Below are 15,222 nucleotides of genomic sequence, written 5' to 3'. Positions count from 1 at the left end.
TTCCTGCACTGCCGGAGGAACATTTAAAGCACATACAGAAAGCTGCTATCGTTGAAATGTATGACAAAAAATAAATTTATGAACCATCTCTGTTCAGCTGTGTGAAAACGTTTTTCTCCACCCCTGTCTCCACTTCTCTTATCTAAATGTAAGTTCCAAACTCAATGTTCCTTTAAAAATGTAATCACCGGGGCCCAGACACTATCGAATGATTTTTCTACTGTTATACATAGAGGCATAAATCCTTTCAAATTTATGTCACTCAAATGAAATGTAACCAGTGATGTTCATGAATGTGTACATAAACTTTATAGGGGCTGCAGGACTATTTCATTGGTGCCTGATGTGAGAAAATTCATGCATTGTTTTTCTGCTTTCTTTAAATGCTCTTTTGAATCAATTTGTCAACTTGGCCATCAGCAGGGGCAAACTCACAAGCATTTGGCACGTCCCTTTTCTGACATCTGTCTAACATATTGTCTTGAAATTTCAAGTACTAGTATAAGAAAAGCAATGAGGTATTTCTTTCTGGATTTAACAGATGCTGTACTGATTTTTAAAGAGTCAGCACTGATGCTATGAAACCAAGTGAATTTAGGAATTTTCCATCTAGCCTTTCCCATTCAGATTCCTTGCCATCAGTCTCGAAACAAGACCACCTCCATCAGTATTTAAATCAACCTTCTATCCAGCTGCAATGTCTGTCTGATTCTTAAAGAACCAGACCCTCAGTGTACATAATCCGGCATTCAGTGCAGCCTACACAGAAATAGTCCCACACAAGGATACAGCGATGCATGTAAGCCAATGCTCCACACGAGACAAGACTGCTCACGTCATGTTGTGAGCCACTTCCCCATAGTTGTACGTGCATAAAATATCTTGAGGATACAAACTAGATTGTCTGTAGAGGAAGGACAATATCAAATTGCCAAAACCAAATACACTGTTTTAGTTTCAAGTTTCCCAGGAGGATTAGTATAAAACTGGAAAAGACAGGAATCATTCTAAAAGTTTTTAAATGTCTCTTTACCACTATAACCATGGCACCAAGCTGGGTGGGTGTGTCGATCTGCCTGAGGGTAGGGAGGCTCTGCAGAGGGATCTGTCTGGGCGTGACACCCCCCCGCCCCACCCCGGCCGGTCTGGGAAGCAGCCCTGTGAGCCTGCTGTCAGTCAGCAGCAGGAGGTGTGTTGTTTAGGAGGAGACAGAGAGGTTGTGTCAATGGGTGATTGGAGAGCCAGCTCATCTCTGGGCAGGACAGTGAACTTCAAACCCATCCAGCCAGGGTACATAAGATAACTTAGAGACTATAAATAGATGTGATAAGGAAGAAGCTGCGCAGTTAGTTAGCAGTTAGCACTTAGAAGTTGTGCGTGCATAGGGGCTGCAGCAGTCTGCTGCAGTTGTATCTTAATAAAGGCCTTGTGTACACATAAAACTATTGTCGTATCGTCTGCCCCGAATATTTGCGACGTATGATTTACCCCTACACAGATCTGGACAGGCTGGATCCATGGGCTGAGGTCAGCTGTATGAAGTTCAAGAAGGCCAAGTGCCAGATCCTGCACTTGGGTCACAACAACCCGCTGCAATGTTACAGGCTTGGGGAAGAGTGGCTGGAAAGGTGTCCTGGGGGAAAAGGACCTGGACTCGTTGTTCAACAGCTGCCTGAACACGAGCCAGCAGAGTGCCCAGGTGGCCAAGAAGGCCAATGGCATCCTGGCTTGTATCAGCAATGGTGTGGCCAGCAGGAGCAGGGCAGTGGTTGTCCCCCTGTACCCAACACTGGTGAGGCCACACCTTGAGCACTGTGTCCAGTTTTGGGTCTCTCACTTCAAGAAGGACATTGAGGTGCTGGAGTGTGTCCAGAGGAGGGCAACAAAGCTGGTGAAGGGCCTAGAGCACAAGTCCTATGAGGAGCAGCTGAGGGAAGTGGGACTGTTTAGCCTGGAGAAAAGGAGGCTAAATGGAGACCTTATTGCTCTCTACCTGAAAGGAGTTTCTTAAACCATCACTTAAACTGATATATCCCATCTTACTGGGATATCTTTATTGAATCCAAAAATTTCTTTCACTATGAGTTCAAAATAAATATTGAGCTGCAAACTGATGTGCTCCAACTGGAACCAGGTGTGTTTCTTTGCAGACTACCCAAGATTGCTCAGAGTGTTTTAGCTGCCTGAAGAAGCTTCAGTTATATGCTCCTCTGAGAGTGTGCTGGTAGGATCTTTGACTCCTGATCTCCTGTGATGGAGAACTGTGTGTCACTGCATCAGCAGTAACCTCTAAGCACTTATCAGACTCCCTTAGCTTAATCTTCCCCATGGTCACACACACCCACCAATGGATGTGCATATTACTGTACTAGACATACAGATACATGCTTATCAGGAGAGCTAAAAGCTTTAGTGTTACCTCTTACAGACCTAATCCTTCCCTTCTCAGCCTCATCACCATTTCCTGTTCCCTGCCATACTGCTGGCATCTTTGACTATTGCAATGCAGTGCGGTGTCACAGCTTTTCTCCAGTTCTTCCCTTCAGTGAGCTAGACTCAGAAGTTTGGGAGAAGCTGCAGCGTTGCACTGGGAGCATGAGTGGTACCCATTCAGGAGAGGAACAGGAGACACGCGTTGAAACTTTTTTCCTAGCTGGATCCCTCATTTCTGTGTCTGCCCATGTTAGGTGACGCTCTCCATAATTCAGTGGTTTTGTTTCCAGGATGAATCAGATCAGCAATAAGGAACTAATCAAGAAACAAAACTGAATCACAGCTAGCTCAGCCACTATTGAATCCACACCGGAATTTAACTGAAAAAAACCCACGCTAATCATGGAGAATGATTATTCCTTGTGCACACAGCCCTGACTGCAAGGGGAACTGAAACCATTTTAATCAACCGGTTAATGGGCACACAGGCTGAAAAGTGACCTCAGGACTCACTCTACAGTTTTTAAATCTGATGTGGACTTACTCCGCTGTCATTCAGGTTTACCTGTCTTCTCCTTCTGTCTTCCTCACTCTTACCCTCTGTTCAGTCTTTCCATCCACACAATCACCTGCACCGCAATCCTCACCAACTTTATGTACATCTCCTGTACAACAGCATTTATCTCTGTGGAGGTTTGAGAGTTACAGGATGGTGTTGTTAGACCTACTAATACCTACCTCATACCATGGATGAATGTAGCCCTCACACATTTCAATGGCAATAGCTGCATAAGTCATAGTCAACAGGTAGTTTTACCTCCATGAGCAGAATATCCTTGGAGCTCTGAGCTTGGACCTTTGGGTGCTGGATTTTCACTGCCACAGTTCTCCCATCCTGCAGCACTGCCTTGTGCACCTGGGCTAGTGATGCTGCTCCCAAGGGAGTGTCCTCAAAACTCACAAAGAGCTCTTTTATCTGCCGGGAGAAGAGAAAGAGGCATCAGCTGGGGGTAACAAAGACTATACTAGGGAAAGCCCTGCCTACAGGCCACAGACAGTGCAGGCCAAACCTGGGTAGGCTCATCCCTTTCATCCTTCTCTGTCCCCTGCCTGAGCTTTGTCACTGCTTGGCCTCCCAATGAAGCATGGAAGTGCCCTGCAGATACTCTGCTTACAGAAGAAACCTGTGGCAGAGCCCCAACAGCACATTTCATCTCGGCCATGGAGTGGCCACTTAGCATGTGAGGGACTCCCCTAGGCTGTCCTGAAAATGGGTTGGAGTGATTATGGTCAGCATCCTTGGTTGTTATTTACTGCAGAGCCCAGCAGCTATCCCTTTGCATGTATTTCTTTTGCAGGTATTTAAGACCACTCACCACCACCCCCCGAAACCTGACAGTGCGTATTCCCGCGCATTACAGCAGCGTCAGCTAGCTTACTTGGTGAAAGCCAGCATGTGACCAGGAGCACTGGTAAGGGCTAGATTCAGGGCAGGGGGACAAAAATTGCAGTTTGCATCTCTGACGACTTGCCCTGAAAAAATATTTTATGTGTGTCCTGTTTTTGCTGGATAGAATCATAGAATCAATTTTCTATTCAGGAAAGGTGCATTTTTGAGAAGACTGCAGCACCCAGTCCAGTAAGAACAAAGCTGACACGCACTTCACTTTCATTTGTGGCCAACAGTATGAGGGTCTCCGCAGAGATCAAGGTCTTGAGCAGTTTTGAGCTAGCCAGGTGCTAAAGCCAGGAGCGAAAGCCAGGGCAGCTGACCCAAGATGGCCAACAGAAGTATTCCACACCATAAACATCATGCTCACTATAAACTGGAAAGTTTTCTGGGACTGTTCCTTCTCCTGACGTCCTTCATCCCTGGAGGGTCTCACCCACCATTCTGTTTCCGGGCCTGCTCTCCTGCTTGCTGTGACCATTGCGCATTTGCTGAAGCTGTGGTGATCACGGTGTTTGACACCTATCGTTCACTGCTGAGAGCACAGTTTGTGACCACTACATGGGCTGAGTATAACCTTGTGCACTTCCTAGTAGTATTAGTATTAAGGGGGTTATTATTATTTTATTTTATTAAATCTGTTTCCATTTCAACCCATGGGTCTTCTTTCCCCTTCGTGGGGTAAGGGTGGGGGGGTGGCCTGAAGGGGGTCACTGGGTAATAGAACAATTGACAATGTGATGGACTTTCTCACACCTCCAATAAAAACAACCAGTGCTCTCAGGTCAGAAGAAGCACCAGGTGGGGACAGCAAAGCACTCTGCACAAAGGAGAGGAAATTATTAGCAGCTCTGGCTGTGAAACTCAGAACTAGACTATACGGTAAGTTGCAGCTGAAGAAGTAGATTTACCAGGGAAATGTCCAGGAAGCAAAAACCTAGACAGACAGGAGCGAGGCAAAGGGATATGGGCAAAGACCATGTTCATCAGCCTTGCATAATACAGCAGGCTGCTAGGGACCCTCGGTGCAGCACCGAGCAGCTAGGGCCCCGGAAACACTATTACCAAGGTAGTGTGACATCAGCCTGGTTAACTAGCCAGGCCGCTCCACTACAGTTAACTAGCTCAAAGGGAGTGCCAACGTGGTTATGTGGCTTCAGGCACAGAGCTAGTTCACATAATGCCAGCTGCTCTGCAGAGCAAGGTGCAGACAAGCTCTGAGGTATCCAGGAGTCGACAAATGGTACGTGTCCCACTCTTCCCACAGCCTGGACTGCTTTTGGCAGAGCAGCTGAGAAGACTGTAATTTAGGCGGTAACAAAAAAGAAAGAATGTCAGTGCGTTTTTCTAACCTGCTTTTTAAAAGGTAATTAAAGATGGGAGCCGCAGCGAGCTAGTAATTAAATATGAATAAAGACCTTCTAAGCAAAGTCTTCATGGAAAGCATTAAATGAATATTCTTTTTGCTGACAAGGAAGAAAATTACTACACAAGGAGCAGCCTGTTCCCTGTGCAGCTGCTAGGGAAGGAGCCCCCTCCCACACCACCCTACCCCTTCTCTCCTAGGCCCTTCCACAGAAGACTACTGTTAGCAGTGAACTGGAGCATTCGCAGCAATTAGATTCCAACAGAGACTCAGCTGCCTCCAGTGACTCACTAGGAAGGTGCATTTTATTTATTTTTTTATTTTATTTCCTTTGGTCCTGGTGGCAAATTCAATTAAGTAAAACAACTGCACTTAAAAACAACCAGTAATGCATTTTTTAATTACAGCAGGTCCATAATTCTATTGACATTCTACTGACATTCATGTCTCAAGAAAAAAAAAGGGTTTTCTTGCACCCCTTCCCCCACCCTTTCTTTTCCCTCTCACTACTGGCTTGTGAGATTCTCATTTCAGATTAGTATAAAGAAAGAAGCACCTACAGGATGACAGATGGCTCAGGGGACATGTGTTCAAGACGCAGAGACTTTCACCTTTCTGTGAAGTTTGTCTACCAGCTGCAGAGAGGACCTGTTAAGGAAAAGGGTCTTAAGGTGTCCAGGAACATGCTGGGCTCCCATAAGGAAGGAAAAAAACACAGAGAACTTGCCACATGAGGTCGAGCTGGGGCTTTCTTCAACTCTCTCACTACCCTACATCCTCCTAATACCGGGATGTACCCTTTACAGAGCAGCAACTAATACTGCGAGTCTAACTGTCATAAGGGTGGTAACACCCGCCAAAGGGTAAAGCACAGAATTAGAAGATCACCGGCCTGATTCCCATAAGGTACATTTATAGTAAGACCACATATAAGTTGGATAAAATTCCATCTGCTCTGGATTTCAAAAGTTTTTAATCGTTTACATGGTCAGTTCAACCATTTTCACCAGTACTGAATGCACGAGGGAGAAAAAAAGCTGCACAAATTCCCTCTGGCAGGAATAATATATACAATAGTCTTGTGTGACTGTTTCCTTAGGAAACATCATTTGAAGAAAGCTGTCTCTGGGAGTTCTCTGGGGCAGAAGGATTTCATTTACAAATTTGTTCTCCAGGATGTGAAAGCCAGGGTAGCAGTCACGTCTGCCAGAGCCAGCCGAGTGGCGCGGCTGCAGCTCACGGGAATCTGTGTGCACTCCCTGGCTGTAGGCGAGAGCAGCAAGGCAAGGGACTGCATCGGGGGCAGAGAACTGATGGCTCCACCAGGAGCAGAAGGGTAGAAAGTGTGTACGTGGGAAGGGAGCAGATCACAGCTGGGCCTCTACATGAGCAGGTGTGAGGCTGAGATAAAGCAACAGCACAATTACGGCTGGGCTCCAGGACCCCCCACTTGGCGAATCACCCTCGTTCATATGAAATTGTCCTTTCACAGCTCAATGGAGGCAGCTAGTGCCTCTGAAGGAGGCTGCGTGTCCCAGACAGGCGAAAGCGAGAGTGAGGCTGTATGACATGGAAGCAGAGAAAAGGTGAGCCAGGCTCCCACAGTATCTGCCAAAGAGCAGGATCTTTCCCAAGGGAAGACGGCTGCACGTATTTCTTGCAGGCAGAGAATTCTTGGAGCATGCTGCAGGCTCCTCCTGCTCACAGGTATCCAGCTAATAAGCACCCATAACAAAAACTCTAAACATCATTTCCAGGATGGTTAATTGGCAAGCAAAGGTCTGCGACAGCCTCAGACAGCCCAGCTGATATGGTATTGAAGGAACATTCAAGCTTCCTTCAGGCCTCAGCTGGTCTCAAATGGCCTTATCAAACCAGCTGTTACCATCTGTAATCCCGGCAGAAGATGAAACACGCATAGTTTCCAGACAGGTTTACTAAAGGGTTAAAAAAAACAAAAGGAACTTTAGGGCTGCTCTTTCCAATGAGGAGGCCAGCCAGGTGCAGGAGTAGAGGTGAGCCATGTCCCTGCGTGCAGCGGTTTCCCTCACTAGCCTTCTGCACAGCCAGCTCAACCAGCAAACGAATGCGCCGCTGTACTCCACTGCCTGGAAAAAAGCCCTGACTGCTTAACGCTAAAGAATGAAGCTCATTTCATTTTGAGTATGCAAAGTCTTTTCATGATTGTTGGTATTAGTACTCACTCCTCAGGGAGCTGGTATGAAGGCTCTTACAGGATCTATCTACTTAGACACTTATTAGTATGTTTTGGTGCTGAGGTTGCACCTAGAGAACATCATTAAGACCAGACTGCCCTTGTATGAGGTGCACAGCCAGCGCAGCCCTGCACAAAGCCCTGCTTTCCAGGAGTGCGCAGCTGTCACCTACAGACCTCCTGACATGCTGGAGTGCCTTCCCAAATGTCTACGGCACACCGGCTGATGCTGCAATGCTGAGCATCAGAATGTCCCAGTATTTTTTGTGAATCTTCTACTTAAACACTTAGGAAGTTACTGAAAGTCAATTGGATTTAAGTTCCCAAGTCCCGAGTCCTTTCTGAAAGCATTACCTTACACAACATGACCAGCATGTTCTGAGAAGTCTTTGACAGAGCTGGGATTTAACCCATAGATAGCCCAAGTTCTAGCCCACTGTCTTAATCTCCAAACTGTAACTATTACATGTGCACACTTTGCTAGCTAATTTCTTTTGACACTGCCTCTTAATCCCGACCTTTATATAACCCATGTCCTGCAGCAGATGATCAAATATTGACACCTGATTTCAACCTGCCCACTCGAGAGAGAGGTCTATTTCCTTTCCTCTCCAGAAAGGCTGCTAACAAGGAGCCTAAGCCACAGAGCACCCTCCTGGTCCATCATCCTGAGTAGGATGTGGTGGCTCTGCTCTGCCACAGCAGATACATGGTGGCCATGTGTCAGCAGTCTGTTTGGGACAAAATCAGGGTGCAGTGGGATGCAGTGAGACACTAACAGAAGGTGTCTCAGCCCAGCTCTGTTTAGCTGGCAGGCTGAATCCTCGACAGCATGGTGCTCCAGACCCTGTATGTGGTGCAGTCAGAACGAGGCCACTATGGGGTCGGGTCTAAGTAAGAGTACTTTGTACTACAAGTCCTAACCAGGAGGCTTCCAGCAGAGTCCAGGACAGTTTGGAAAATTCTGGTTTTCCATAACCCCTTTAACTTTTCCTTAACTTTGCCATAGCTTAACATGTCCAGCTCAGGTGGTGTCAGTGAGGAGACTTTCAGATGCTCAGCACTTCCCAGGGGAAAAGTCCTTCACCAAAGCATTTCAAAACTGCCTTTAAATATTTTCCAAGACTTCAAAGGACTCTTCAGCCTGGAAAGCTAGACAATGAGGTGGGAATGTCACAGAGCTCTATAAAATCACTTCTGCCATGGGATTGGGAATGCTCGTTCCCTCCATAGAACTCAGGAGTTGCAAATTGTCGAGTAGCACACAAGATTACCAGATGGCAAGATTAAAACAAGCAAAAAGAAGTATTTTTTCCCTGCACCAACTCAGCTGTGGAACTCATGGCTACAGCAAGTTATGAGTACCAGAAATCCAGGTGGGCAGATAAGTCAATGAAGAAAATCCATCAAAAGTTATGAATCATCATGATACAATCCAGGAAATCTCCAACCTTCAGATTACTAGAAGATCACACCACGTAAAGCTTAACTCTGTGTCTATCACGCTTTTCTAGCCTTTGTCTTAAGACAAAGCCAGCACTGGCTACAGCTGGAGGCAGAGTGGTAGGCTTCAGCTTTAGGTCTGATCTGTACAGTCACCTCCCACCAGACTGATGATAGCAGGAAGGACAAGGGAAGCATTATTTCACCTGCTGCTATCCTGCTATCCAACTGCTGTTTGACAGCCTAGAAAAGTAATGACACACCCTGTAAGCTTCTGAGAGTGCAACGGAATGGGGAAACCACAGCTGGCAGTGGCTCATTCTGCAGGGTAAACCCTGAGCTCCGGTAACTGCATCTTCATGAAACGGTTGTCACTATCAGACCACGTAGTTGCTTCTGTTACCAAAAGTACAGTAAATATGCCAGAACTGAGTGCACATATGCCCACAACATGGGCCTCTGCCAGAGTGGAACACGGGAAACACGCAGCAGAAGCTGAGACAGAGGCCATCTCCAGACACTCCACTGTGCTCCACAGCTTCACCAATCATAACCACTCAAAATAATTCACAAACACTAGCCCAACGGGGACGATACTATTCTCTTATCACCAAAAAGCAATGCAAACTGAAACATTCAAAACCTCGACCATAATTTCACAGCAGATCTACTCTTCTGATCACAGCATACTGTAATTGCTCCTGAGCCTTGCATTTTGTATTTGGAGATAGCAATCGATGAGATGTCCTGCTGTTTCAGAAGGGCCTGACTAGGCAACACAGGATTAACTTCAACTTGTCGCCTCCAGGATACTCATCACAGGCTTGTCATGCAACAGAGCTCCAGTAACCACAGTGCTGTGTTGTGATGGCCAGGAGCAGCTCGCAGCCTCCCAGCATTCCGATACCATGAGCAGGAGTAGGCACATGGGTAAGTTGGTACAAATCCATTCAAGGTAGAGGGAATCGTACTGTTGGGAGACAGGTCCGTGGCAGAAGCTGACAGTGAGAAAGTGATTTCAGTAGGTAAATTTTGCACATCAACTTGTGCTGTGACTTTCCAAGGGAAATCCCTTGATGAGGTGACTTGATTCATTTGGTTTTTCCATTCCTGATAGACACAGCACTGAATAGTCCCCTCCTAATCATGGCTCCATGGTTGGCTCTTTGCTGAGGTGAGCTCGGTTCTCAGGAGCTTTCTGAGATTTACACAGGAATCATGCTGTCTGCAGCCTCCCAGGCAAATCAGCACAGAGTACTTGGGATAACAGGATTCATGAGCTTGCTGGAAAACAGACCTCTCTGGGAAGAGAGCAGGTTTCCCAGGAATGTTCTGGGGGCTGCAGCCACCATCTGTACGCTGCTTAGTACAATGTCCCCCCTATTTCATGCAGCAGAGTAGCTGAGGAGTTACTCATGTCTAGATCTATACAGCATTCCTAAGGCTCATGGTTCCCAGAACTTTTGAAATTCACTTTATTGACACTGGGACCCTATTGCTCTCAAAAGTCTGATGCCTTTCCTGGACTAGATTTAAGGATGTGAACTTCATCCTAGGCTGGTCATCTTTCAAGAACATACACGTAACTGTCCATGGCACCAAGGACTCGCTGATTCTTGCAAGTCTGCAAGACTGGAGTTCTATGCATGAGAAAATGTTACCTTGGAGTAGAGCAGTCTACTTTCCAGACAGCAAATGAGAGTTTTTTCCATTGGCTCAGCCTTTCTAGACCCTCTACAAAAACAAAATGTCACAGTGTTGCTCTGAGAATTATTCAGACAGCAAAAAGCTGAAAGATTAGATTTATCGCAGCAGACAGTGGATTATGAAGAATAATTCATCAAATGTCAGAACAAACAGCCCACAATTTATAGGCGGCTTTGTTGAGTCAGTGAAATCTGATTGGACTTCTCACCACCTAATGAATGCCAAGCTTAATTGATGGTTCCTAAATGTATCTGTCAAGAACATATATTTATTGACTCAATATTTTTAATAATATTGCAGATATATACAGAATAGTGGTTTTCTTCCAAAGGGGTTCCCTGCTGTTCATATTACAGATACATGTAAGCGTGCACGTATATAGAGATAGACATTGCATCCAAATGTGTGTAGGCAAAAAGTATGTGTGTATTCCGATGCACTGAAACAACTACAGATGGTTTATTACACAAAACTCCTGCACCTTTCAGTTCAAGGGGAGATGTGCATTAAGGTGTCTGCCTACAACTTGTCAGAGCTGAGTTCTTAACGCTGGCCCTCCCTGATAGCCCCCACGATGCTGCACCGCAGCATGTCACACAGTTCATGCATGGATAAGCAGCCAGCTACAAACCTGTCCTTGTCTAATTTCTCAGGACCAGATTTGTAACTTTAATACCTATCTGTATAATCCATACCGCGTAGTTACTACACACACAGTCACAGACAGGTAACTTCACCTGCCAGTGGTATGCATTTGCTCCTGACACGCTGACTGATCTCTGCTAAACTGCCTGATTACTGCTAATGTTGCACGGCAATAGCACAAAACCAGGGCTGCCCACCAACCATCAGCCTTTCCTCTGGGAAAGGGCTGTGAGCCAGGCAGGGTATGAAGTTCATCTTTTCCTATAATTTCTACCTAGTACCACCTTGGTACTCTGTAACTCTACCAGTTACACCATTAAGAATCTTCTCTGGGATCCTACAAACAGCATTTTCCAGTCACAAAGCCACAAACGTTACGGGAAATGAACTCTGCTAAAGGAAGGGTCCTTGATCACATCATCCAGAGACTAAAGTTGTCTCAATCATTCACTGCCTGATACCTAGGAACCCGACTATTCCCTGTTCTGCTCACCTACCCTCCTCTTCCTGTATTCTGTTCTAGCTGGAAAAGCCGAGGGAAAGCCTACATGAAGCCACACTTACTTCCATCTCACCCATCCACTGAGCTGTACAGCAACAGTATCAGACTACTTGCTATGGTACCTGTAATTGTAACAGAGCCGTACTTGGAGGAAAAACACCTTTTTTTTCTGTCCCTGACAATTTCTCCTTTTAATAGTCTCTGCTCAGACTCACACGTGGTAGCTTCATCTATTTTCCTGAGTAAAATTCAGATCCTTAAGACAAGGCAGAACTATCTGAGGATATCACTCATCTTGGATGAAAACCCATCTCAGTTGTGACAGGTACAACAGGCTGTAACGGGGAGCAGACAGAGCTGATGTACACCTCCTGAGACACCACCTGTGAGGTGGACCTCATCTCCCATCTTTCTGAAAGGTGAGCCACTTACCCATGGCTCCCACAAGCAAACAATATTCAGTCCAGTAAAAGCAAGGATTGTCACAGCCAGACTTGAATCTAACTGACTCAGGAACATCCTCCTGACTGGCACAAGGAGATAAACGTTCTTCATCAATTAAACTACGGGGTGTCCCACTACCTTCTGGAGCCACAGGATACTAAGATTAGCAGACTAGGTCAGCACTCAGAGTCAATGTTTTCAACAGTTGGGAGTTCTACAGGTCTTCCACTAGCATCAGCACAGCCTCTTCCACACTTCGGCTGTCCTTTGTCCAGGTGCTGGTTTCACAAAGCACTCTGGAAGCAGAGACCCCACATTAGACTTATGACATAAGCCAGATATCAAGCTGCACAGTAGGAAAGTAGAGACCAGACATTACCTGCAGGGCCAGCACAACATCTTCAGCACCACAAGAATCACAGAATCACAGAATCGTCTGGTTGGAAGAGACCTTTAAGATACAGTCCAACCGTTCACCCTGCACTGCCAGGGTCCCTAAACCATGTCCCTCAGCACCACACCCACACGGCTTTTAAACACTTCCAGGGATGGGGACTCCACCACCTCTCTGGGCACACTGTTCCAGTGCTTCACAACCCTCTCTGTAAGGAAATTTCTCCTAATATCCAACCTAGATCTCCCCTGGCACAATTTAAGGCCATCTCCTCTCATTCTATCGCTTGGTACTTGGGAAAAGAGATGGACCCCCCACCTCTCCACAACCTCCTTTCAGGTAGTTATAGAGAGCAGTAAGATCTCCATTCAGCCTCCTTCTCTCCTGGCTAAATAATCCCAGTTCCCTCAGCTGCTCGTCATAAGACTTGCTCTACAGACTCTTCACCAGCTTTATTGCCCTCCACTGGACACGCTCCAGCACCTCAATGTCCCTCTTGTAGCTCAGGGGTGGGCCTCCCCAGGCCCCAGTACAGGGGGTCAATCCCTGCCCTGCTCCTGACTGGCCACACTAGTGCTGGTACAAGCCAGGATGGTGTTGGCCTTCTTGGCCACCTGGGCACACTCCAGGGTCATCTTCAATCGGCTGTCAACCAGCACCTCCAGGTCCTTTTTCCCTAGGACACCTTTCCAGCCACTCTTCCCCAAGCCTGGAGTGTTGCAGGGGGTTGTTCTGGCCCAAGTGCAGGACCCCACACTTGGCCTTGTTGAACCTCATGAACAGCTGACCTCAGCCCATGGATCCAGCCTGTCCATATCTCTCTGTAGAGCCTCCCTACCCTCAAGCACATCAACACACCCACCCAACTTGGTGTCCTCTGCAAACATACTGAGGGTGCACTCGATCCCCTCACCCAGATCATTGATAAAGATGTTGAAGAGAACAGGCCCCAGTACTGAGCCCTGGGGGACACCACTGGTGACCAGCCACCAGCTGGATTGAACTCCATTCACCACCACTCCCTGGGGCCGGCCATCCAGCCAGTTTTTGATCCAGCGAAGAGGACGCTCATCCAAGCCATGAGCAGCCAGTTTCTCCAGTAGAATGCTGTGGGAAACGGTGTTAAAGGCTTTACTAAAGTCTAGGTAGAGAACATCCACAGCTCTTTGCTCATCCACTAAGCAGGTCACCTTGTCATAGAAGGAGATCAGGTTAGTCAAGCTGGGACCTGCCTTTCATAAACCCATGCTGACTGGACCTGATCATCCGGTTATCCTGTATGTATCACATGGTGGCACTCACAGAGATCTGCTCCATGACTTTACCTGCACCAAGGTCACACTGACAGGCCTATAATTCCCTGGATCCTCCTTCCAGCCCTTCTTGTAGATGTGTGTCACATCTGCTAACCTCCAGTTGGTTGGTACTTCCCCTGTTAGCGAGGACTGCAGGTAAATGATGGAAAGTGGCTTGGTGAGCACTTCCTGCCAGCTCCCTCAGAACCCTTGGGTGGATCCCATCTGGCCCCTGCCACCCTCCAGGCAACTGGGTCCGCCCCCGTTAGCCAGGATCGGTGGTAAATGATGGGAAGTGGCTTGGTGAGCACTTCCTGCCAGCTCCCTCAGAACCCTTGGGTGGATCCCATCTGGCCCCATAGACTTGCACATACAGCAAACACAAGCACATACAGCAAACCAGAGAGAGGCAACGGCAAAGCTGGGATGTCTCAGAACAAGTCTCTATCCCATCTGCCAGTGTGAACATTACTCCTGGACAAAGTACTCGGACAATGCAGATGACTTTCCCCCATGCCTGTAATCCCATGCTCAGAATTAAATTCCAAGAAGCTCTTTCTTTCCAAAATGTCCATGACCAAAGGTAATGCTGTTGGAAGCTGCATCATAATTTTAAGCTGCAAGTCCAGTTCACTTCCCTGCAGAGAACTTGGAAGATCCTTGCACCACTGAAATCAATGATCTCCTCAGGATCCTCCTGAGTGATAACAAAGTACCATTCCCTCTAACCTTGACGCAGCCATTGGGAAGATGTTCATTTCCTGTTTCAGTTGCAGTTAATCAGCACAGATCTGGCTTGTCCAGCATTCTACTTCTGCCCACCTCAGAATAAACACCTTGTGCAGCTAACTGCCTTCCCACTACCCTAAACCATTTCCACCACCAGTCTGTCTGTGACTGGCCTCCAACAGCAGTCAGTGTTTCTTGACCCAGAGAGTCAAGCCAGAATCCACCAGCAACTCTGTTTGTGTGGAGAGAGAAGGTGGAAAACGATCATCTCGCAAAGTGCACGCTGAACAGTGTCACTGTGCGCTCTATTTGGCATGACATAAGCATCTTATAGTCCAGGCAAAACACACACCCCAAAGCCGAGTAAAGCTGAGGCATGTATATATATTCCTGTTCACTTCCATTCCATCAGGCTGAAAAAGGAAGTACTGATTTGCGAGCTACTTATTCCTTCAACAGCGCAGGTTAGGGGGCAGATGCTCCAACCCAACCCAACCCCATGCTCCCTGCCCTCCTCTTGCACATAAAAATGCTTTCCTTTATCTTAATTTGAAATCTTTCATCTTGAGCTGTCTCCCACTTGAACAGTGCTTATTAAA

At 46.9% G+C, this 15,222-nt stretch overlaps 1 protein-coding gene across 1 annotated transcript in view; it reads right to left on the bottom strand.

Moving 5' to 3' along the window:
* ADCK1 (aarF domain containing kinase 1) overlaps positions 1 to 15,222 on the bottom strand; it is a gene marked incomplete at its 5' end in the record, with an annotated part of 56,288 nt that overhangs the window by 22,518 nt on the left and 18,548 nt on the right. The window contains one exon of the mRNA XM_010133629.1: positions 3,251 to 3,409. Coding sequence (XP_010131931.1) covers positions 3,251 to 3,409 — 159 coding nt within the window. The remainder of the gene's footprint in view (positions 1 to 3,250; positions 3,410 to 15,222) is intronic.

The sequence above is a fragment of the Buceros rhinoceros genome, unplaced genomic scaffold, assembly GCF_000710305.1.
Source record: "Buceros rhinoceros silvestris isolate BGI_N320 unplaced genomic scaffold, ASM71030v1 scaffold2373, whole genome shotgun sequence".
NCBI classification, from domain to species: domain Eukaryota; kingdom Metazoa; phylum Chordata; class Aves; order Bucerotiformes; family Bucerotidae; genus Buceros; species Buceros rhinoceros.
Note: the sequence above shows the minus strand (reverse complement) of the source record. Positions and strands in the feature narration are given on the sequence as shown.